This window comes from Scylla paramamosain, chromosome 20 (genome assembly GCF_035594125.1).
Source record: "Scylla paramamosain isolate STU-SP2022 chromosome 20, ASM3559412v1, whole genome shotgun sequence".
Taxonomy (NCBI): domain Eukaryota; kingdom Metazoa; phylum Arthropoda; class Malacostraca; order Decapoda; family Portunidae; genus Scylla; species Scylla paramamosain.
In genome coordinates this window covers 14,474,019-14,499,413 of record NC_087170.1, presented here as the reverse complement: position 1 = coordinate 14,499,413, position 25,395 = coordinate 14,474,019, and the positions used below count along the sequence as shown (strand labels likewise).

General features: G+C 39.5%; 1 protein-coding gene and 1 long non-coding RNA gene across 11 annotated transcripts; one reads left to right on the top strand and one right to left on the bottom strand.

Annotated features, from left to right (window-relative positions):
* Positions 1 to 3,591: 3,591 nt before the first annotated feature.
* LOC135110410 (uncharacterized) lies at positions 3,592 to 11,906 on the top strand. Of its 4 annotated transcripts, none has more exons than XR_010273250.1 (4): positions 3,592 to 3,770; positions 5,263 to 5,397; positions 5,566 to 5,653; positions 11,162 to 11,906. It is a non-coding gene; the product is annotated as an uncharacterized LOC135110410 (long non-coding RNA). The 4 variants fall into 4 exon arrangements; XR_010273252.1 differs by having other exon boundaries at positions 11,150 to 11,906; XR_010273249.1 differs by lacking the exon at positions 11,162 to 11,906 and adding an exon at positions 5,852 to 8,796.
* LOC135110409 (probable citrate synthase 1, mitochondrial) lies at positions 8,414 to 25,126 on the bottom strand. 7 transcript variants are annotated; one of them, XM_064022699.1, is made up of 8 exons: positions 24,969 to 25,126; positions 15,475 to 15,648; positions 12,546 to 12,743; positions 11,965 to 12,153; positions 11,290 to 11,489; positions 10,780 to 10,912; positions 10,151 to 10,354; positions 8,414 to 9,570 (listed from the first exon to the last, which is right to left on the bottom strand). In XM_064022699.1, exons 1-8 carry the CDS (start codon positions 25,014 to 25,016, stop codon positions 9,286 to 9,288), a joined length of 1,431 nt encoding a protein of 476 aa, XP_063878769.1. In that variant the 5' UTR covers positions 25,017 to 25,126; the 3' UTR covers positions 8,414 to 9,285. The 7 variants fall into 7 exon arrangements, with proteins under 7 accessions (XP_063878769.1, XP_063878770.1, XP_063878773.1 ...); XM_064022700.1 differs by having other exon boundaries at positions 15,475 to 15,645; positions 24,969 to 25,118; XM_064022703.1 differs by lacking the exon at positions 24,969 to 25,126 and adding an exon at positions 19,396 to 19,470.
* Between the last annotated feature and the right edge of the window lie 269 nt (positions 25,127 to 25,395).

Below are 25,395 nucleotides of genomic sequence, written 5' to 3'. Positions count from 1 at the left end.
TGGCTGCATTCCCCACACGTATGTATACACAAAGAGGCTGGGAATTTATATCAAAAGCATATAGTCTATTTTATTCTCTTCTTCTTCTTCTTCTTCTTCTTCTTCTTCTTCTTCTTCTTCTTCTTCTTCTTCTTCTTCTTCTTTTTCATCATCATCATCTTCTTCTTCTTCTTCTTCTTCTTCTTCTTGTGGTGTTTATATTATTGTTTATATTTTTGTAGCATCCATCAGTAGCGGTGTGTACGTATATATGCTTACATACATAGATTTTACGTACATGCTACTTTTCCGCACATACAGGAGGGTGTGTGTGTGTGTGTGTGTGTGTGTGTGTGTGTGTGTGTGTGTGTGTGTGTGTGTGTGTGTCTGTGTGTGTGTGTGTGTGTGTGTGTGTGCGTGCGTGTGTGCGTGGCACCACCCTCCTGCCTGGCTATGCTGTTGGCAAACTTTAAAAAAATAAAGAAAAAAAAAAATATTCAGTATTGATCTTTTTATTGAGTTAATTTGTAATCTTACCTTGTGACGTGTTATGGGGATTATTGTTTTAGTATTGTAGTTGTTATTATTATTATTATTATTATTATTATTATTATTATTGAAAGTATTATTGCGATCTTTCTCTCTGTCTTTGTGTGTGTGTGTGTGTGTGTGTGTGTGTGTGTGTGTGTGTGTGTGTTTCTTTTTTCCCTCAAGGTGATCAAGTAATAATTAAAACTTAAGCAAACAAGCTAAACTAAACTAAACTAAACTACGGCTTTTATCAAGGTAGGTAAGTAGAATTGTCTTACTGCCGTGTGTTATCGTTATCAATGCTATAATCACTGGTCTGCGTGCCTACTTCATGAGGAAGGTGTAAACCAGTAATAGTAGTAGTAGTAGTAGTAGGAGGAGGAGGAGGAGGAGCACTAGTGAATACAACATTACCAATAATAAAATCAACGATTAGAATAAAAATGAGTAAGTAAATATGATGATGATGATGATGATGATGATGATGATGATGATGATGATGATATTAATAATAATAATAATAATAATAATAATAATCAGGCCACGGAGCATGGAAGAGCATCAAGACGTGAATGTAAGGTCAGGCCAGGTCACGCTGCAGTGTAATATAATCTTGACCTCACGCAGACCAGGCAAGGAAAGAAAAAAAAAGGAAAAGAAAGAAAAAAATATCCTTCCCTATACTCCCCCTTCCTTCTCCCTTCCATCACTCCCTTCTGTTCCATTTATCTTTTCCCTTCATTCCTCCCTTCTCCATTTAATATATCTTCTCTTCCTCCAATCTTTCTCTTCCCTTTCATTTCATTCCTTCCTTTCCACCTAATATAATTTTTCCTCTCATTTTCCCCTTCCCTTTCCTTCATTCCTCTCTTTTCCACCTATCTTCGCTTCTTCCCTCCTTTACCTTCCCTCTTCCCTTCGTTTCCTTCCCTCTCTCTTTACTCCATCCCCTTCCACCTACTATTTTTCTCCTGGCCTTCCTTCCATTCCCTCCCTCTTCACTTCTTCCATCCCTTCCTTCTTTCCCCTTCAGTCAATCCTTTCTCTCCTTTTTCCCTCTCTTTTCCTTCACTCTCTTCCCTTCCCTTCACCTTCCTTCACTTCTTCTACCTCTCGTTCCATCTTCCATCTCCTCCCCCGATTCCCCCATCCCCTCTTCTTCCCTCCCTTCACCTGTCTCTTCTTGACCTACATTATTAAGTCTCTCGTGACCTGTGGCGAGGGAAAAGAATTAAGTACGAATGGAATAAGATGTTAAGTGTGGAGTGAAATAGTTGTGGAATAAAAGAAGGTAAGGAATATAACGAGTGTGTGATGAGATTAACTTAGAAATGTATAATAGAAAAAAATACATGTAAGACGAAATGAGAGAGAGAGAGAGAGAGAGAGAGAGAGAGAGAGAGAGAGAGAGAGAGAGAGAGAGAGAGAGAGAGAGAGAATATGAAAATGATAATAATTTTTACTCTCGTTCCTTTTACGTTTACCCGAGTCATTTCTATTCCCTTTATTTAATTGCTTACTTTTCTGCCTTCTTCTTACTCTCCTTTTTATTTTCTTCCTCGCATTCTTTATTTTATTATGTTATTTCTATTATTTCTTTTGTACCGCCAATCCTCGGCAATTCCTTTCGTGTTTTCTTTTGTTTTCTCTTTCTCTTTTTCTTTTCACCGCCAATATCAGACATAAAAAAAAATACTGATAAATAGATAAACAAATAAAGAATTACCGCCAAAAGGAGTGAGAAAACAATATATAGTAATAATTTTTTAAGAGTTTGATAAATACGAGTATAAGAAGAAATGTAACAAAAAAAAAAAGATTAGTTGTGTTAGGTTAAGATAGGTAAATTAGGTTAGGTCAGGTTAGTTAACGAAAATTCTAATTCAATTAAAAAACGATAGTGATAAAAATGTTTGTTAGAAAAGATAGATAACAACGATAATCACTACTATTACTACTACTACTACTAATAATAATAATAATAATGATAACAGTAATAATAATGATAATAATAATAATAATAATAATAATAATAATAATAATAATAATAATAATAATAATATTAATAATAATAATAATAATAATAATAATAATAATAATAATAATAATAATAATAATAATAATAATAATAGAAAAGAGTGTAATAAAAACTAACGAGAGAGAGAGAGAGAGAGAGAGAGAGAGAGAGAGAGAGAGAGAGAGAGTATACGTAGATGCGGTGTGTTCAAGGGCGAGTGTTCCAGTTGTGAGATGAATGGAAAACGAGACGAGTGCAATTGCGTCTCTCTCTCTCTCTCTCTCTCTCTCATAGGGGTCAGTGGTTCATTCCGCCGCCAAACGAAGTGAGAACGAAGCAGAAGGTGAACTAGTGAAGCTTCGTTGATTTAAAGTAATGAAGCGTGAACGATTGAACTGTCTTGTTATTATTGTTAATAATAAGAACAATATTATTATTATTATTATTGTTGTTGTTGTTGTTGTTGTTGTTGTTGTTGTTGTTGTTGTTGTTGTTGTTATTATTATTATTATTAGTAGTAGTAGTAGTAACAACAATAGTAATTATTATTATTATTATTATTATTGTTATTATTATTATTATTATTATTATAATGAATTGCTTCGTTATCTCTTAATAACTGTCGGAATACGTTACCACATTAGGACTTAACAAGGAGTCTAGTGTATAATGATACAAGCCACGCAATGATATCCGCATAAAAAACTTTGTCGTTGTAAACCTAACATAACCTGCATGCATTATAATAACCTTGATATATAATTAGTGCTTCCAGAGAGAGGGGGGAGAGGGGGTACGCTTTAATAAGAGTAATCATAATTCATTTTCTCTTTTACATGGAAACTTAATTATCTAGTACGCAATTTAGCACTTAAGCAATGTTCGGATGATGAAAGCAGAGAAAATAAATCGAGAAAGGTCAAGAAACAGTTAAGCAAGGGAAGGAGGAAAGAACAAGTAAAACAAGGTAGGGGAAACAAGAGAGAAAAAAGAAGAAATATAGGAAAGAAAAAAAATGGAAAGACAGGAGCATAGGATCAGAGAGAGAGAGAGAGAGCATGCGCAGTGGCCGAGAACAGAGAAGCGCGTAGAGGAAGACGGAGAAGCATGCTGGCTGGTGGGTTGACAGGTTGCCCCAGAGCACGGTGCTGCTTCTTCCTTCAAGTTTACCCCCACCTGTGACCTGTGACGCTTTCTTCACTCCTCGCCTTGTTTCCTGCTTACCTGCTGCCAGCGTGTGTAGGTGAGATCATTGTGTGTTGCGTTGATGAGTGGCTGGTGTTGTGTGTGTTTTGTGTAAGGTCATGGTGTGGTGGGTGACGTTAGTGAAAGGTTGTGGTGGTGGTGGTGGTGGTGGTTAGTCGTATTTTAGAGTGCTCGGTGGTGTGGAGGGGTGTGGTGTGGTGGTGGTGGTGATGATGCAAGCTGGTTACGGATGGCTGATTGCGTTTGTGTGGTGTGGTGTAGTGTGAAAGATTATGGTTGTGGTGGGGTGTGGTGTGTGGTGGTCATGGGAGGGTAGTGGTGGTGTGATGACTGTTGTGGTGAGGAGTGATATACGATTTTGCTGAGATGTTAAGGTTTCAAGGGGACGGGAACAGACGTGGGTACAAATCTATATATTTTGTTCTTTATTATCATTATTTTATTTCCAGTTCAGCCTCTCCTTCGTCAACACAGTCACGATCTCGACCACTTCAATATATAATACACTACCAAGAAAAGGTTTTGGTTGATTAGAATATGGAAGTATAAAATTAAATAATAATTACTAGTTTCGTCCCCGCTCTTGCCTCTGTTTTGCATATTTATAATTTTGGAAGTGCAGTCTCGGCATCCCACTAAAAAAATTATGTAACTTTAAGTTCGTGATGAATTATCATCCCTTTAAAATGCATGGTAAAGTTTGCTAACCATTGACTAGACTGACTCATTCGATCATTGGCAGTATTGTTTGGTGGTTCGTCCGCTCATTAGCTCAGTTCATTGGATTCGAGTGTAAAAGCACTTTGTCTCCCTACCCTCACATTTAGCCAAAGTGCCATTATTGGACAACAAAATGATGTCTATGATGATGATGCGTATAGTAATACATTCTTTAAACATAAAGGATATGATTATCGTGTAGCAGTGTCATTAAACCTTTTTATCATTACTGATGTATCTCAGAACATTATGATGGATTGTTAATTACAAAAACAGGGGCGACAGCGGACCAATAGCGCATTGGCTTCATATTCGTGACGTCATGACTCGTCTCATTATACCTCCATCGTTCTGTCGCTAGACTTGTAATCTCCATTAAAAAAAAAAAAAAAACGCTAGTCATGGAGTCTCGCCTTGGCTGGCGTTGAGACTCAATTTCCCTTCCCTCTTCCCCCTCCACACACACACTTTGACGTTGTTGATTTTCCTACATTTGAATGTCAGGATAAAGAAAACAGGTCCGGCGTGAATATTGTGAAAATGCGTGTGGCAGTGAAGGACCGCACAGCAAACATTACGTTGTCTTACCTTTGCTGTTATCAGAAGTAAAAACTACCGTTGTTTTCAAGGATATTTTCATGATTCAAGTGAAAACGGTGAAATTTTCATGGACTGAGAACCGAACTTTTTTTTTTCCAAATTGTTTTTTTTTAAGGGTATGAGAGAATGAAGCGCTTGTTTATATAATAAATACAGATTGTGTGTGGTATACTAGATGTGTGGTATTAAATTACTTGTATATATTTCAGATGGTGAGGTTCTCGGGGATGACGCGCACCACCAGCAGCGAGACCAAGAACTGGTTGGCCAGCAATGAAGAGAAGTTTAGTGAAGGGCAGCTGTGTGACGAGTGACTTCTGCTGGCGTTGCCCCGTGACCTACTGGTAATGGCATAGATTCCTTCAGGTTTTATTATTATTTCCACTTTGTGAACTTATTTCCATTTTTTGTGATTACGAAACCCGCTTCGTCATCTTTCGGTTACTTATGTTACATCTAAGTAAGGTTAAGGTGGTAATGACATTGAAGGTGGTAACGTTTTTTCTTTACAGCTTAGAGCTGCTGGAGGGGCCAAAAACTCAGCAATACTCTCTCATCACTTTAGTATGCTATGCTGTCAGACCTGTGGGAATCTCACCAGTAAGTTGTTCCTAAAAAGACTTTTCTGTAGAACTTGCGATTATTTTTTTTACCTCGTCAAAAAATGGGTAAAGGATATTTCAATTTATTTATTTTCTGAGTTATTTCAGGTAAAAAAATGGGTAAAAGATATTTCAATTTATTTTTATTTTCTCTGACAGTTATTCACTGACAATTATTATTCAGAATGTGTTGCAGACGTGATGTTCCCATTCTGCTTCAGTAAAGCAGGGACCACTTTGAACTGCAGGCATTGCTTCTGCAGTTACTTCTTGGGTTAAACGGTGTGGCTGCCTGTCGCCCTTTCACACAGATGCTGGCTGCAGATAAATAATCTGTTGCTGAGTCAGCAAGTCTACAGGAAGAGTGTATAATGTTGTACAAAGCCGCATCTTTTAACCCTCAAAACAGGAAGAGTTCATTAAAGCCACCAAATTTAATTAATTTATACAGCAAGGAGCCAGCTAGCTCATTTAATGCAGATGGGATGGGATGATACTCAGGTCCCATGATGATAAGGGATGCCAGACCCACCCTGTAAAGTGAGTTTCCATCATTAATTTACTGCAAAATTTTTAACCATTCATTTTAATCTTCTACTCATCAGCTAGTTGGGGTGAGTCTTTCTTACGTTAGTGATCAGAGCAAGATACCTGGCTGGTAATAAAGGACGAGTCGAAGCTCCGAAACACTGAGACTGTGATAAACGTCAGAATGTAGATTCCTGTATTTCATTTGAAGAGCGATATTAATCTCTCTCTCTCTCTCTCTCTCTCCTCCGGCCAAGCGTTTTCGTTTCGAAGCAATGAAACATTTATGTACAGCGGAGATGTTCAAGGGGAGATTCCTAGCCTCCACCCAGACCACACTGAGATTATTGCGTCTTATTACAGAAACAATTCAAGTTGATAGTGTTGCAATAAAATGTTATTTGTGCATTTACAAACATTTTAATTTACAGGTGGAGTTCGTATTTTAGGTCCCAGGGAAGGATCTGCTTGAAATTACACCATGTTATCAGAAATAACTGCGGGTGGTGGCCCTGAGTGAGGCTAGAGGGAGTAGTTCGGCTGTTAGAGAGGTAGGCGGCTTTGTCAGATGCATGTACGGCAAGTGTAAAGGGCCGAGGAGCGACGACTGGGTTTTTGTATCTCCCATACCTTCATGTAGTGTACAGATAGTCAATATTCCATCAGTGAGGCCAAGATTACGGGTGGGAGGAGCTGCAAAGGCGTGGACGTGGCAACGCGGGTAGGAGTCGAAGCTTCGAAACAATGAGTCAGTCATATTCATCAATATATGGACGTTTATATTTCACGTGAAGAATTAATTATATTAATACATTCTCTCTCTCTCTCTCTCTCTCTCTCTCTCTCTCTCTCTCTCTCTCTCTCTCTCTCTCTCTCTCTCTCTCTCTCTCCGTCTGAGGGTTCTCTTTTCGAAATACAGTAATAAAACACTTGTGTTCAGTTACCTTCCAGAATGTGAAGGTGTTCAAGGGGGGATTCGTAGCCTCCACCCAGACCACATTGAGATTATTCCGTCTTATCAGAGAAACAAGTCAAATTGATAGAATATTGCAATGTTATATTATTTGTGCATTTACGAACATTTTAATTTATTGGTGGAGTTTGTATTTTAGGTCACAGGAAAGGATGTACTAAAGATTACACCATGATATCATGGTTAGCAGCGGGTGGTGGCCCTGGGTGAGGCTAGAGGAAGTAGTTGGGTAGTTCGAGGCAGAGGCGGAGTTGTTAGAGGCGTATAAAGAGCCGAGGAGCATCATGTAGGTCGCCTAGCGCCGCCCTCCCCCTCCGAATTCCAAAGCAATGAAGCAATAAATGAATAAAATAGATAAATGAACGGATAAATGCATAAAATAAGTAAATAAGTAAATTATCAAGTAAATATATCGATAAATAAATAGATGAATTAATGAATATAAATAAAGATGAAATAATAATAAATAAATTAATGAAACTAAAAAAAGTACGTAGTTATCTTGTGTGCCATCTTTCTGGCATGCCTAAAAATATCACAGAACTGACGAAATATAACGATTCGAACATCTTTCCTCATCTCACTTAATATTATCATTATCTTCTCTATTCTACTGCAGATTTCTCCCAAACCTTCGCCACATACCTACCTCTGTTGGATGCCTGTCACTCCCCTCCCCCGCCCAGTCTGCAAAACTTTATCTGGTCCTCCTATTTTAGGTTATCCCAACCTTCTTTTATCATCACAAGGTTGCCATTTCGTTACTGCAATTTCCTGTTTCCTGTCATTTACTGCAGCCAGACTTGCTTCACACTCGTTATGTTCCTCACAGGCTTCCCTACATTACTCATTCACATCCACCTCCCTCTTCATTTCATCCTCTGCCAGACTATTTCCATTCCTAAAACACAAATTCTAATCCAGATATTCCTCAAAGGCTGGCCAAGGTTGATGTTTCCTCTTGCTCCTGCCCACACTCTCCAGGCACCACTCTGCCATACATTTTGAAAGGACACACACCTTACTTCAAACTAAAGATGGTCATTAGTAATTTTTTTTTCCCCACATATTCGAGGGATGGCCGAGGTTGACTTTCCTGTTCCTCTTGCCCGTACACTCCAAACGTCTGTCTACCATACACTTTCAGGGGAAACATAACTTACTTGAAATTGTAGATGGCCACAAGTACATTTTTCCACACATCTCAGCCCATGAAATCCTTGAACGCAGCTTATCTTAGGAATACTAAAGTCAAGGTTTACTAAAACACACTTTACTGGTTTGTACTCCTTACAGTAAACATTTAATAAGTGCCGGCTATAGTAATATACATGTATTTACAGCTTGGAGCTACCCAGGAGCAAGTGCACTGTAGTGGCACTTGGCACTCATTGAACAACAATTTCATACATCAGTCTTGGTGGGTAGGTGACTTCTGCTACAGTCCCTGCCATCTGGTGGTCTACAGCTACCTCAAAGAATGGTTCACAACTCTCCTCAACTAAACTGACAACAACAGAGTAAAACCAGCACAAAGGTCATGCCCAGAGAGGCCCTGGAGCCCCTGTCAGGCACCAAACAAACTGTAGACGTAGGAATCTGTCGAGCTTACTTTAGTGAAAATAAATTAGAAGCCTTAATGTGATACAATTTCCCCCGACTTGCATATTGAGCTTTGCACCTGACTTTCTTTCCGGCATTGTAGAAACGCGTGGTGCGTCCCTCCCTTGGTGTGGCAGCTGCACGTCCTCCAAGGAACTGTCATTCTTGCACACAATTATAAATGTTATAAAATATAGTTTCTCAAAATACATCTCAAATCTTGCACACAAAAATATGTAAAAATGATTAGTGTACTTTTTTCAATTTTCAGCAAGACTAAGCAGCAGTTTTGTTTTAAATATACTTTGAAGCTGGAAGTAACCAATGTCTCTGATCATACTTCAATTTAAGAAATTCACTAAAAAAATTGCCAATCACCATTACTTCACTGGGATTTAGTATCATATTGCTTAACTGTGTGATACAAGTAAGTATCTCTCAGAGAAATCTGATTGATGTGGAAGATGCACTATTTTCTGAACTCCCTCAGCCAACAAAGAGACTCAAGCAGCCCAATGTCGGGGTCACTAGGCAGCCTTGGCAGCAGAGGCACCCACTAGTTTCTGGAGACCCTCCGTACTCATGGACTTCGGTCGCTCGATGGGCAGGCCGAGGGCACGGTCCCACACCAGGGATGAGAGGACACCCAGGGCACGGGACACGCCAAACAGAACAGTGTAGTAGTTCATCTCAGTCATGCCGTAGTACTGCAGCAGAACACCAGAGTGGGCATCCACATTGGGCCAAGGGTTGGCCACCTTGCCCAGCTCAGTCAGGATTCCAGGCACCACGTTGTACAGCTTGGCCACCAGCTGCACAAACACAAACATTAGTCTTAATAAACCATCACTTCTTTCAGTAAACTATATCACTAATATACAATTTCCCCCGACTTGCATATTGAGCATTTGAAAACAAATAAATTTCAGCAATAACTTTCCTCGACACTCACTTTTAAATCTGATTTTAGTTGTGTTAATATACAACAAACAAGGCTTCATGTGTATACATAGGTCAGCCTTCTTTATCCATACACAGGATTACTTGTAGGTACAGTCAATTATTTTGTTTTGGAGGATACAACTTTATCAATTACTTAACTTCTAAGATCTTTCCATAAACAACAAAGCAATTTTGACTGGGACATCTATGCATGGTCTAGGTGCTACAGTAGCTATTCCCTCTTAACAAACAGGCTGATATACAAACCTTCCATCACCTGCACCACCACCTGAACAACAGTTGTGACTCGGCAAAACTCTCAAACTTTCACACACGCAGAACTCTGCACCATTCACACCCGATACCTTTCTCCACCCTTATATTTCAACTCGAAAATCTCTGCAGCTTGGTAAATGTCCCCTTCAAGCTGCCACAACTGGAGTCACTCACCTTGAAGAGTTTGTCATCAGGCAGGTGCTTGAGGGCAAACTCGCGCTGGCAGGTGTAACGTGGGTCAGTCTTGCGCAGCACAGCGTGACCGTAGCCTGGCACCACCTGGCCAGACTTGAGGGTTTTCCAGATGAACTCCTTAAGCTGGTCTTCTGTCACATCATCCCCAGTCTCAGCACGTAGCTTGGTCACCCACAGAAGCACCTGCAGGAACAATGGTACTCAATGTATATGTTTAAAAATTCCCTTTGGGGCCTTGGAAATTTTCTAGTTGCAGAATGGGATTTGATGAGCAGGCTTCATCAATCTCAATGAAAGCATTTGGATTTGTTGCTTTATTACATGGATGAAAGGTGAACTAATAATCAAGAGTAACAGTATGGCAGCCTAGGCATGGTACAAGAAGGCAGGACAGACAGAGAACTAGAGGGTGAGATGGCTTACAATATATAAAGGATCCAATAGAGCAGAGTGAAGAAGGAATCATATGAGTGGAAGTGGAATTATAAAAGTAATGACGGTACATTCTTGGCGGTGGTTACCTGCTCTGTTTTCTTAGCTGACACCACACATGCAACATACAGGAAAGAGCTAGTAATTTAAAAGAATGACAACAAGTCACAGCCTACCTCCTGATTAGCCAGACCATGGAGTGGCCCAGCAAGACCATTCATGCCAGCAGCAAAGGACAGGTAAGGGTCTGAGAGGGCAGAACCCACCAGGTGAGTGGTGTGGGCGGACACATTGCCTCCCTCGTGGTCACTGTGGAGAGACAACCAGTGAGCACCACCATCTTTACTGGATACACAAACACACAAACACACAAACACAAACAAGGAATAATGGCAGAACACCAAGCACCAGTTTAACACAACATATTGTACATATTGACACTACAACTTGAGGTTTAAAGGTTATCTGAGATGCAATGTCTGCTTTTGTTTAGTTTTCAGAGTAACCAGAGTTTTACAATACATTCACAATGAACCTGGCCTAAAGTTTTTTTTACAGCTCATGATAAACTGCTGATAAAATGCCAAGACCAAGGACTGAACACAATCTTATGACAGCCAGACAACCACTATACCATGCAGCCAATCAGCCCTCATACAGACTATTGGTGCTGCCTATGTTCCCACCTGTGGATGGTGAGGTAGAGCCTCATCAGCTCAGTGAACTGAGGGTCATCATAGCCCAGCATGGCAGTGAAGTTGGCAGACCAGTCTTTGGCGGGGTCAATGGCGCCGATGCTGGTGCCGTCACGGTAAAGGTTGCGATAGATGGTGGCGGCAACGGTGGGCAGCTTGGCAATCAGGTCCATGGAGTCCTCAAAGCATAGCTGAAGGATAAAAATATACTTAGTTCACATGGCATGATGCTCATCCTCTTCCAGTTCATCTCTTTTCAACACTAACCGTTTACTTTTTTGAACTTGTATATTACCCATGTCACTGTTATAATTAGTGCTACACCTCTTGCATTATCTACTTACTGATATCTTGTCACTAATCTGATCTTTCATTAGCGGTGCATGTAGCTCTTCTTACCATCCCTTCATGTATAATGATTTTACTGTACATCCAAATTCAAAAATATATACAAGAGTTATTTTTACATCCAACCTACTCTTATATGCTACACTCTATGTGCATGTGTGTGGGGGCTTGTGTCATTTTGTTTATTTGGACAGAGGATACTGTACATTATTTTGTATTTTGTTATTTTGTACTATGCATTATATATTATCCATTTTATATTATGCATTATTTTGTATCATGTATTTTGCTGATACATCACTTTTGTTCTCCACGCACCTCCCAGTACTTAGACTTGGGGACTCCATCAGAGTAGCCCTTGGAGAACTTGCTCTCAGAGTTAAGGGCAGTGATGGCCGCAGAGAACTGAGCCATGGGGTGCAGGTTGGAGGGGAAGTTGTTCAACATGTTGACCACGTGAGGGGGGAGGTCTGCACGGCCAGCCCACTCCTTAGAGATTGCTTGCACCTGGGGGGAGAAAGAGGTTATTAATAATTGATTGATTGAATTTTGGCACTAAAAGATTGAACAGGATGAGGATGAAGAGGATCAAGTAAAATAAGTAGGTGGTAAAGTAAAGAAGTGTGAAATTGTGATTATAAAAAAAAAAGGATGGTATTGATATTACATAACAAAACAGTAATCTAAATAAGTGAATGGAGAATGTGGGCAACATATGAATTTTACTCATATGAGATACAGAGAGATGCTGAAGATTTAGAACTACAAAGACAAAGCTGGATATTTGAAAGAACACAAGAAAAGTTCAGAATGAATGACACAACTACAACTAGGTGCGCACACACACACACACACACACACACACACACACACACACACACACACACACACACACACACCTGGGCCTTGGTAGGGACATCCCCAGTGCAGAGGAGCCAGAAGAGACCCTCGGGCAGTGGCTCCTCACCCCCTTCAGCGGTGGGCAGCAGCTTCTGGCACTCAGGAATAGAGTAGCCACGGAAGCGGATGCCCTCCTCTGGGTCCAGCACAGAGGTCTCCGTCACCAGGCCCTTCATGCCCCTCATGCCGCCGTACATCTGAAAGGGGTGTCTTGCGTTACAAAAAAAAGAAAGCGGGACGAGGAACTAGATAAATGGGAAGAATAAAGAATTGAGGGGCAAACTGGAAATGAGCAAAAGTAAATAAAAAAAAGATTTGGGGTAAATGATGAATATCTAAATACACAATATATACAAAAGGAATCTTGAACTATGAACTAAAGATCTAGAGGAAGATGATAAATGGCATTTGTCACCCTATGCCTATCACCATTATCTGTCAACGCTAACTTCAACATCACTGCAGATCAAAATAGTGCATGCATCATTATTACCATCCTCTATCACCACAGCCAGTCAATACTGTCCACCAACACTGGTACTCAAAGGCACTCCACATCACTCCCTAACACTTCACATCTCAGCTCCCACCACCGTAACCTGACAAAACCCAGAGAAAAGAAAGTTTTGTCTTACATGTCATTCACTCAGCCTTAAAGACCACCACCATTAGTGAATACTAATTAAACCTTCCTTCCCCTGTCACCACTTAACCACTGCCCTACCTTCTCCAATTTCACCCACTCTCATCATTACTGCTTCCTGCATTTCTTCCATTGGTTCTATTTGATTCTAATGATGCAAAGCTTTAAATAAATCACTCAATCATTCATTATCATCATCATCCTGACTTCACACCAATTGCTATTCACTCCAAACCCTAATTCTCGCCTTACACTCATAATTTCAAACACTTAATTACACCAACTATTACCTATCAAATTCTACCTGTCTACCAATATTCACACTACCCTTTCATCTTACATTTCAACCTTCCAACACTAAATATCATCTTTCACATTCCCACCCCTATCTATCTATCTACACCCATGATACATTATCTCAAAAAAAAACACAGCTCATTCAACACTTCCTACTACTTCTCCCTGGCACCGATCGCCACCAACCACCTGTGAGTACAAGAATGGAGAACTCCTATAAATAGCAGACCAGCTGGCACCAACAACCGCCACCTGTTACCCCTACAAGTATTACAGTAACACCCTCTACCCACCTGTTGGCCCATAGAATCAAGCACCTACCATTTCACCACTACCATTGCTGCCAACACAAAATATGTTGATCCTTTCAGTGTTTTGGCTTCTCCTCAAAGTTAATTTAATGGTCTGGTGAGAATTTTATTGTACAGTTTCAATGCAATATTGGCAGCAAAAGGAATGGTAATACCTTACACTTCTCTGTAGTTCTATTCTTGATAATGTAACTAATGAAATACTGTCATTAAAGAGATGATGCCTATACCTGTGACTTCCATCCAATACACAATGACAAAATATTTTATCAGAACACCATAAAAAGAGATAATTTATGTGCATGACTGAATAGTAGGGAGAGAGATGTAAGGGGGAAGAGAAGGCAAGAAAAAGCAGGGATGGGAAAGGACGGTGAAAGCAGAAATGCATGTGTGAGTTTGTGTCTGTGTGGAAGGATGCCAAGAAGTGATGCCAGAAGTGGTCAAGCAGTGCCAACAAGGACACTATGGCACCCACCAGGTAAATGGGATGGGAAAGGGAGAATAGCAGGCAATAAGAGAAATGGAGGGTGATCAATAGAGGATAAGGGACTCAGAGGTTATCAGAGGGATGAAAAGATTGAAAAAGATCATGAATGGAAAGTGCTGAAATGTAAACAGTATGAAAGATACCGGATGGAGAAATAAACAGAGATGGTGGTGGCAGGATGTAAATATATACTAGAATAGGTGTAAGAATCATAGGGTGTAAGAGGTGCTAAAGAAAAGATTTTAAGTAAGAATGCCACAAAATAATCTTATTGTAGGTATGAAAGATGAGAAAAATATAACACAGATCAATGCTATGGGATGATGGAGGCCTTAAGAATATGGAAAGAGATGAGTGACGGGGGAAAAGTAATGAAAACTATATAAGAGGCCAAAGGGACAAGAGATGGGGCAGTAATGATGAAACAATCCAGGTCACAAGAATACACGCATAACATAGAAAGAATAAAGACCAGATGTGAATAAAAATGTAGGAAACTGGAAACAGCACAATGTAAGTTATGATATGAGAAACAAAGTAGAGAGATAAGGAAAAAGAGGATGGAAAAGCCAGGAGGAATGACAAAAGGAAAATGGCACCAGGGAACAAATCTAGTGAAGAAGAGTCTACATAAGAGAGACTTTAAGGCACAGTGATTATCAAGTCTGAATATCATACTTTCTTTTTCACTGGTTTGTTTTTCTTCAATCCCAAGTCTTCTGACCAGCTGACTACCTTATAAAACCTGACCAGTGACAGATTCTACCGAGACCAGAAGACTTGTGATTGAGGGAAAAAGCAAAATACAAATGAATATGGAAGATTACTCTTGATGAAAACTACACAAAGCTGAAGGAAACAAAAGCAAACAAGAGACAAAAAAGTTGAAGATATGAGGAGTAAGAATACACAGGATTTGAAGGGACAAGAAGAGAAAAGATCAATACACAGCAGAGAAAGAGTTGAGGACACCAGGAGAAAGAACACAGCAGAGAGAAGAAAAAGGAGAAGAAAAGACTAGTACACAGAAGAGAAAGAAATACCAGGAGAAAGAATACAGCAAAGTTTGAAGAAGAGAAAGACCAGTATATAGCTGAGAAAAACTGAAAATATCAGGAAAAGAACATCACAGAATTTGAAGGATAAGGAGAGAGACCAGTATACAAGCATCTGGTTTCTTTACTCACCATGTCCACGGTGATCTCCCCAACCTTGGTGGAGCCGTGGCTCTTGCGGAATGCCTTCACCTTCTCCTGCATGGCAGGGACCTTCTGTGCCATCACCTCCCGCAGGTCAGTGCTCTCCGTGGAGTACTGGGACCGGGCCATGGCAGTCGCCGCGGCACTGAGGGGACATGCCTTCTGGAATGCATGGGGTGTTGTCACAAGGAGATACTGCATTACTCTTTTATTGTTCTAGTTTAGTGATAGTGGATCCTCAAATTTTCTGGATTGTACATGTGGAAATCTTTACTGTTTTTTTTTCTAAATATTATGTAGAATCATGAAGATGCTGTCTTAGTACTCGTTATTCTAGTTTAATGATATGGTAAATGCTTAGTTTTCCTAGACTGAACATGTGGAGAACTTTATGATTTTTCAAAGTATCATCCAGAATCACAGAAATCCAGGAAATATAGGGTCCCAAGCATTACTGTCAGTCCCTCTGTTCTCTGTTCTGGCATAGGAAACATTTACATTACAACACATGACATCCCATCAGCCCAATACCTTTTTTATTCAAAATTTCACTTAGAACCCATCGGCGAGTTTCAGAATAAATCTCACACAATATTGAGGCTGACAAATAAGTTAGACATGATATATTTTTTTTTCCAGGAACAGATCAATAGTATTTCCAAGTCTCAAAGCACAAATCTCTTTCCTGTACTTGTGCCACTAGAGCATAGCCAAGTAATGAGGCGATGCACACACCACACAACTCACCCTACCATACCACACCACACTCCACCACCACTCACCATCCCAAGGAGCCTAGACACACCAACACCTTCACACACCAGAAAGCAGTGACTACGAACCTAGCTATAAGATTGGGCTTGTTGTGGTCAGACCTTGTATATATACATATGGGAAGGGGATTTAAATTAAATGACAAGTTGTGATAGACATTTATCTAATCAGATGGTCTATTTGTGTCTGAGATGTGGTGTGTAGGGTTAAAGAGCAGGTTTTATCTTTCTGTTACTCTTCAAGGCTATGGTTGTCAGTTGCAAGTGATTCTGACCACTCTGATTCCCTGCTGTTGCCACCTCCTTCTCCTTATCAGTCCTACCTCACTTTTAACATCTTTTCTTGTCTAAATTACTTTTTCTCATTGTTACATATACTCTCTTACACCACCACCATATACGCATATTCATTTTTTTCACCCCTACCTTATCTTATCTAATCTACACTATTTTTTCTCATAATTACACATACTCCATTCCATATAGGAATGTTTACTTTCTCAGCCCTACCTCACCCTTATCTTTTCTAGTCTATAGTATTTTTCTCATAATTAAACATACTCTCGCACACACCACCACAACCTTCTGCATATAGGCATGCTTACTTTCTCAGCCCTACCTCACATCTTTCATCCTTTTTCTTATCTACATTACTTTCCTCAAAATTACACTGGTGCTCTCTTCCACCACCACAACCTCATGCAAATTGATGTGTTTACTTCCTTGGTCTTACCTCACTCCTTCCGTCATACTGGTAATCTTCATTTCATTCTTCGTAAATGACAGGAAATCTCTTAGCAAAATTATGGTCTTGAGTACACATGCATTAGATGGAATCAAGATGAGGATGGATAAATTAATGGATGATGATGATGATGATGATGGTGATGATGATGGCAAGGTACAGGCATTAGATGGAGTCAAGATTAGGGTAGGTAAATTAATGGATGATGATGATGGTTGATGGTAAGGTACAAGTCGTCATGTGCTGCCTTGTGTATGTAGGTCAGCTGGCCTTTTGCTGTCTGTTTTCTTATAATCTCACGTTTATCCCATCCCACAAGCTTGCCTTGCTACCACAAGTTTGGCCAGACATGGTTGCGTGGCCACACCTGAAAAATCGCACTTGAACCACACATATGGTGATGTCATAACTTTCAGCCTTCCTGCCTCTCCCTCTCTCTCATTCATTATCATCTCTGGTCTCCATGTTAGTCTTCATTTTCCCAAGTTTCTGTTTCTCTCATCCATTTATAGTCAAGAATGGTTATATTTAAATCACTGTGAAGGGGCCCTAACTTTCAGTCTCCCCATCTCTCCCTCTCTCCATCATTCATTATCATCTCTCTGATCTTCATGTTACCCTTCAGAATTCCCCAGGTTCTCGTCCTTCTCTTTCTTCCTTGTTTCTCTCATCCATTCATAGTGAGAACATTACTACGCATCTGGGAAGTCAGCCCTATCTGAAAACATGACATCCAATTTTTAAGATTCTTATCTGCACTACCTGGTTGATCTTATCTTCTACATTTATCTGATAACTCGAACTGAATGAACAAAAATACATGATAAAAATGTAAAATGACTAAAAAGATAAAAAATAAAATATGAATATATAACAATTAACAAAAATTGCAAGAGATAACTAAAATTTAATACTGTAGCTTTATCCCATGCAAATATCGAAGTATTGGAGAAAAAAAAAGTAAGAATGCATCACATGGAAGGGGAGAGGTATAACCTTTGCAGTGCATGATGAAGGATGCAGCAGTGAGTGTGGAGATAAAGAAGACTCTGCACAATGGTGTAGGAATGTTGACGACATAATACATGCCATAATACATGCCAGTGTGATATATATATATATATATATATATATATATATATATATATATATATATATATATATATATATATATATATATATATATATATATATATATATATATATATATGGTGTAACACAAGTTTCTGTGGATATTGCCACAAATGAAAGTACAGATTATTCTACACGAGTTTCTGCGGATAAAAATACAGATTATTCTAAGTGGAAAATGATCTATGCACATATGCATTTTGAGACATTGTTTAGCAGAGGTATAAAATTCAAGTGTGGCCTATCAACAGATACAATGGCCAAGCCAAGCGGGTATCTGTGATGAGGATCTGAAATTATGAATAATTCAGTCATGATTTCTTCAAGTTTTGGAGCTTTACAGTATCCTATGACGAGACATTGACAACAATGGACTGAAACAGATCATTGAGATCAGGGAGTGGGAAGCAGCAAGACCAGCAACAAATCAGCTGATTGTTTGCCAGATCACATAGGTTCCCTTTGAGACAGTGACAATGAACATGTTCAGACTGCATTTCAAGACTTCAAGTAATGTGGTGTGTGTGGAAATGGTGTTTCTCCATCATGGTTACCTGCCCAGCCTGGCTGTTGTATCTGTTGGCGGGGTCACTTGAATTTCATACCACAGTTAAACAACACCTCAAAACACAATTGTGCATTGAACATTTTTTACTTATAATAACCTATACATTCACCTCTGGCAATATCTTCAGAAACTCAAGTTATACCGTGTATGTGGCACAAGGTTGAAGATTCATGGAGACAAGGGACATTAATTATTCATATGGGCCTGTGAAGTGAATATCAAGGATATCAGGAACAATGACTGTTTATACATTTAGTACTACATGTGAAGAAATTTAATACAGAGGTGGAAATGTTCAAAACAGCACACCTTCAGACAAACTTGGTCATGCAGAGGGACAGGAAGAATGTGAGATGATAAAATTTATAAAGATGAGCTGGATGCTTTGAGTGTGGAGAAAACCACCTGGAAAAATGTAAGAGTGAAATATCTGAGAGAAGGGATGAGATGAAGTGTGTGAGACTTTGTGTGTGTACAGGAATAGATGGAGAATTAAGTCATGGTCACTTCCTTGAGGGAATTACAAGGAAAGAACGTAAGATTATTGTCACAGTCACTTCCTCAAGGCAATCACAAGGAGAGGATACAAGATTACATCAGATTAAACAAGATTATCTGATGCTGGACAACCTCAAGTGATATGATACGAATGACCAGAGTTGTGCGAGTATGTCTCTTATTTGATCACTTACTGACACTATCTGTGCAGCACCACTTCATCCAATGTCCAAGGCGAGCACTCAGGGCCCACCACCACACATGTACTGGTTTTCTATAAATAAGAATTTTGTGAGGATGAACACAGCACCTTTGTTTTTTTTCAAGGAGGATCTTCCGATAAACAACACTTTTATCTCTGAATGCTTGACAAAATATTACTAGAATACTATCAAAATGGCTCTCATTGTTTTTAATGAGAATATATGTATGAAAATGTTAAATAGTTTCAAGTGGTAGAATGTTTCAAGATGTGAATGAAATATGACATGGAGGGAGGTGCTCAAGGGAAGCTGTAAGGGTGAGGACTTGACAGGAATTTGTTCATAATAACATCACCTAAAGACAGGGAATCCACCTTGTAAAATAAACATCAATGTCCATTATGTTACATAGAGAGGATAATGAAATGCTGCTGAACATGGTGAAGCATATGATAGATAACACTCTCTACTTTCCCCTGCACTCCCTCCTATTAGACTCAATTGTCCCTATTTGCACCCTCTGATAGCCACCACCACCAATGCCACCAACATCTCAAATCATGCATTCCTCCCTTCTATTCCCACTTTTTTTCTTTTCAATGCAAAACTGACCAAACCTTTATGCCTTACAGTACATTTTTTCTCCCTTTCAATACATGACATGAAGATGCAAAATCACAAGAATATAAGAGCACAACAGATGCCCAGCTGACCCACACCAGGCAGTTCATAACCATTAACCTACATATTCTACCCTAATTTTTTAAAACTAGATAATACCAACAACTTAGCATAACACTTCCAATTTGTGCATATCACTCTTCTCTTTCACTACATAGATAACACCAGTCACCAGTGTAATTCTGAACACAAAGACTAACATAACAATCGTTCAGTTCAGTTTTCTCTCTTCCACTTGTATACTGACATGCACAATGAGAAACATCCCTGCACCCATGCCCTCTATTTAATTATGTATATGCACTCACTAATCCGCAGAGTCAAGGTAACATTGATCCATGAATGCTACTCCTCACTGTCACTAAAGTGCACACACACTCTCTCTCTCTCTCTCTCTCTGCTTCCATTTCTTTCATCTAATTATACATGCATCCTCTTATCTCCTCAGCCACAGCCAAGGAAGCACTGCAATTCTCAAACCTTCCTCACCTCCATTCAATAATCTCTCTCTCTCTCTCCACATCTAAATCACACAATACATTCCTATATCAACCATTACTAGCACTAACTCTCAAACCTTTCTCATCTTGCTAACCATGGTCAAGTCATCACCTCTTTATCTTCCTTCCTCCCTGCCTCTCCCTCTTCCCACTACAAAGATATTCCTGGGCCTTGATGAGGTAATCCATGGCCTCAATGAGTGTAATAACCTGCTTCATCATTCCATCTGGGAGGAAAAGCCTTGAACCCTCGAGTGCAGGTTAGATAATAGGAGATAAACTGGTATGGGTGGGTGGGTGGGTGGCTGGGTGTGTGTGAGTAGCTGGCAAGGTGGGTGTGGAAGTGTGTGTGGTTGATAGGGTGAAAGATGTGGGATGGGAGGCTGTAAGAGCGTGATGGGAAAGAATTGTTTTTTAGATTTATTTGCTTCTTCGTCTGTGTTTATTGTTGTCTGTTTGTCTGTCAGTCTCTGTCTACCTGTTTTTTGTCTGTGTCTTTATTTTACCTGCCTGTCAGATTGTTTTCTTTCTTTCCTGTCTTTGCATGTTTGGTTTCTCTCTTATAAACCTATTTTCTCTTGCTACATTGATTTTGTGGTCTCCTTCTCTCCCTTTCCCCTTAAGAAAAAAAAGACATCTACACCCTTCCCTGTTCAATATGAGTGACATTTATTTCCTTCCATTTTACAATCTTTCATGAAATCAGAGGCCTTAAGATGGAGAAAAACACAAAATACGATAGACATGTGGCAGGGACAAGTTATGTGAAGACAGATGCCTTCACTGATACACATTCTGATGTTGAAAATATCACATGGCACCTGGCATATTGTATGCAGCAAGAATGGTTCATTATTGGTTTAATCTAGCGCCTCTAATGAACAGTAATGTTTTCTTGTCACTGTCACAGTTTTCCTCATCACTGCAGCACAAATCTTGAATGCATTTTGATTTTGTCTGAGTGATTTTTTATTTATTATTGGCAAATTTATTTACCTTATGGTTATTGGAATCAAGGGACTGACTAACACTGACAACTGAAACCCATACCACCACAAGAAGCAACAAGCAACAGTGTGTGGTGCATTTAGGATGAAGAGAAAAAGACAAAAACATAAGGAAACTAAGGGAAGCTGCAAGAAACCATTAGGCACATACATGGGAGTCCCTGTACAAAACATATCCACTAATATTTCCACCCATGCTCCTCATCTGTAAATTTCTCAATTTTTTAAATGTTCCATATTGACTTGACCCTAACAATCCGATTAATACAAGGCTCAGTGAATGCATACTGGTAAACTCTGAAATTCCCCTTGTCTGCTTCTGTATTTCCTCTTTCCTGACTTAAAAAGATAATAATAAATAAATAAATGAATGAATAAATAAATAAAATACTAACCTCCTAGCTAAATGGTGTTACAAGAACAGCCAGCATGACATACCTAGCAACACTGATACAGATTATAAGCAAGTCTTCATTAAAGCCTTTCATAGCAGTGCATTGGGAGCAAACATGCCCTGCCTTTCACCATGTCAGCCGTGCTTCAAGCAAAGCATACCTCATGTTTCCTTGTAAAAGACCACATCGGTGCCACATCATGTCCACACCCTCCACAGCCAAGGGCACAAGTTAACAACAGCATAATTACACAGTATGTCACGTTTACTGCACAGAGCCAACCCTACATCTTTGACTACACCCAAAGGAAGATAAATTGAATGTTAGTGGAGGTAAGAATGAAAGTATAAATAGGATAAAAAAAAAAGGGAAAGAAATTGAAAAGTGGTTAAAAAACATAACAGAAAATATAAATAACAAAATAAAAAGACTGAAACAGAATGGAAAAGAAAATCACGTGATGCGAGTCAGAGTTTGTCCATGCTGATAGCATCTGATAGGTAATTTAGGTCATGTTTATTAAAAACACCCACTAAAAAATTACTTAAGTGAATACCCTCTTGATATGAACTCATGGCTTTATTGAGACAATAAGAAACTAAGCACAGAAATAATACCACACTCTGATAACATAGCCAGAAGTAGCTATCCATATTTGTTAAAGAACCATACCTACCACTCTTGATACATTCTCAAGCCAAGCAGATCAAGGAATCCTGTCAGGTGAGTTAGCCAGGTAGTGAATGAAGACAGCCAGGTATGTGTATCAGGTAGTAAATGAACCAAGCCAGGTAACCAAGCCAAGTAGTAAGAGAGGACAGATAGCAAATTAAACTAGCCAGGTAAGTAAGCCATGGAGCCAACCAGGTAAGTTAGGTAATTAATGGAGCCACCTTGGTAAGTAAGCCAGGTATGAACAGGTATTCAGTACATTACAGTATACTAACACCCTGCTTGAGTACAGCATGCGCGCACACACACACACCACAGGTCAATACACCCAACTGTTTTCCTTCTCCATGCCCTACATTGATAAACCTAATGTAATAAAAACCTGCACCTGAATGGCATACCTGTTGCTCTTACACTGCAGGTAGTCTGATTATAACTGAGCTCAAGCACACAAAAAGGTACCCTACTCCTTTATCTTGAAATATTATCATTAGAAATAATCCATCATTTTCTGCCTTCTTTCTTCCCCTGTAAAGTGAACCCTCATCTCACTTTCCTCCTCCTCCTCCTCCTGCCTTTCACATGAACCATATGTCATCCTCTCCTTCTTCTCAAATGGCTTGTACTTTGAAACCGAAGAAAGACATCTACTGCAAAAGTCTTACGTTTTGAAACAGCATAAGTTACCTAAACAAAAAAAAAACCTTGAGTTCTGAAATAGCAAAGTAGGTAATCTGAAGAGAAAGTCTTGAGCTCTGAAACAGCAAAAAAAAGTTATGCATAGGAACTACCAGGGATCAAATTCCTGAGAAGACACTCCAGGCACACAACACCCTGCCACTCAAGCCCACCACAGTCCAAGCCGAGTTCAGTTACCCCTGACTGTCTCACCGTGTATGATTATTAATGAAAAACCCAACTCTGATAAGAACTAAGATATTGAGATAGTGCATGTCTAACAGTCTAGACAAAAATGGCTGAAATAATGTCTAAACACCTTACCAAGAGAATAATAAGGATGAAGATAATGGCTTTAACCCTTTGACTGCCAATTGGTAAACCTTTCCCTAATTACCAGTCACTCTGAGACATCTTTACTTGCTCCATAGTCATGTTCAATCTTTGAAATGGGAAGAAATTGCAAAATTATTCTTTTCATCGCTAACTTTCCTTGTAGATGCTTGTAAAGACTTCATGCATCGGTTCTGGTGCTGCTAATTGTTTCGTGTTTCGTGTTCAGTTCTATCCTATTAATTTTGTTTCTATAGTGTGTATGGGTGAACATCCTCCCAAAGGCTACAGCAACAGTATAACCTAAGCCAATCCCATCCTAAAGGGTTTGCATTGCTTACTACCTCAACCTCTTATCATCTGAAATGGCTTACAGTCCAGTCATCTCAAGGCTGAAACATCTTAAAACCCTATAATTTTAACACCCACACCTCTCATAATTAAAATATCTTATACCTGAAGCATATTACAGGCCAATTAACTAACACCTGAAACATATGAGAACCCAATTACACTCCTTTTCAAGTGTGTACCAATTTCAATCTAATTATCCTCCTGAAGTGTGTACCGATTTCAACCTAATTATCCCCCTCCTAAAATGCACTACAGTCTAATTATCCTCCTCCTTAAGTGTGTACCTATTACAAACTTTCTTCTTTCTGAAATGTACTAGTCTAATTATCCCCCCTTCTGAAACGTACTCAATCCAATTATCTTCCTTCTAAAACCTACTACAGTTTAATCAATCATCTTAACCACCTCACCACCCATGTTACGCTTGAAACCTCTTCCAACCCGTTTCTTTTCACAATCAAAACATCTCTGCTTCCGAAACCCCGCATAACTGAGGCAATGTAGCACAATAACCATACGCCCGACACAACCACATCCGGCAGGCGCATCTCACGGCCTATACGATCACCAGCCGGCAGAAAAGGCCTCGTTCGACCTAATGCTCCTCAACACCACATCCCACCCTCTCCCTTTTCCTCCCAAATCCCCTTCACCTACTTTCATATAGCTAAAAATACCACGCACTACACACCTACATCCTTAAAATTTAGCTGATACGCGAAAATATACAGCCAAGAGGAGAGACAGAGCGAGAAAGAATAATTTATCATGAGCGAAGTGAAAGTGTCGGTTCGTGATCAACAATATAAGAACCTTTTCCAAGAGTTGCGTAATGGGCCGGCTCAGCTGATCCTACTGCTTCTACTATTCACCCTCATTACTCTTCTATTCCAGCTCTCTGATACTTCTTACTCTCCCTACATATGGGGGAAGAGTTGCCATACCTGATGGTGTTGGAGGAGCCTGGCGGCCGCTGTCCTGATGAGCGCCATGGTTGTGATGAAGGTAAAGGTGAAGGTGAGAGGCACTGCCCGACCGTCTCTGATGCTGGTCTCGGTCTGGGTCTCGCTGCAATTTCTCTCCGCCCACTTCACAACACGACGTCAAAGAGATGTTAACCACTTTTCTCTATATTTTCCAGCGTTTTTGACTGGTTCAGTTTTGTTTTATATTGTTATGATTTGTTTTTTGTCTATTTTGTTTATGTTATGTTACCTCTGGGTTATTTTTTTTGGTATGTGTAATGGAATATTTATTTTATATACATAGTCACTGAATTTTTTCTCTCTAGTTACTGTTTTTGACTCATATTGTTACTTTTGTTTCACTTGTGCTATGGGTTTACTTAATTCTGATTGCATATCAAATTTT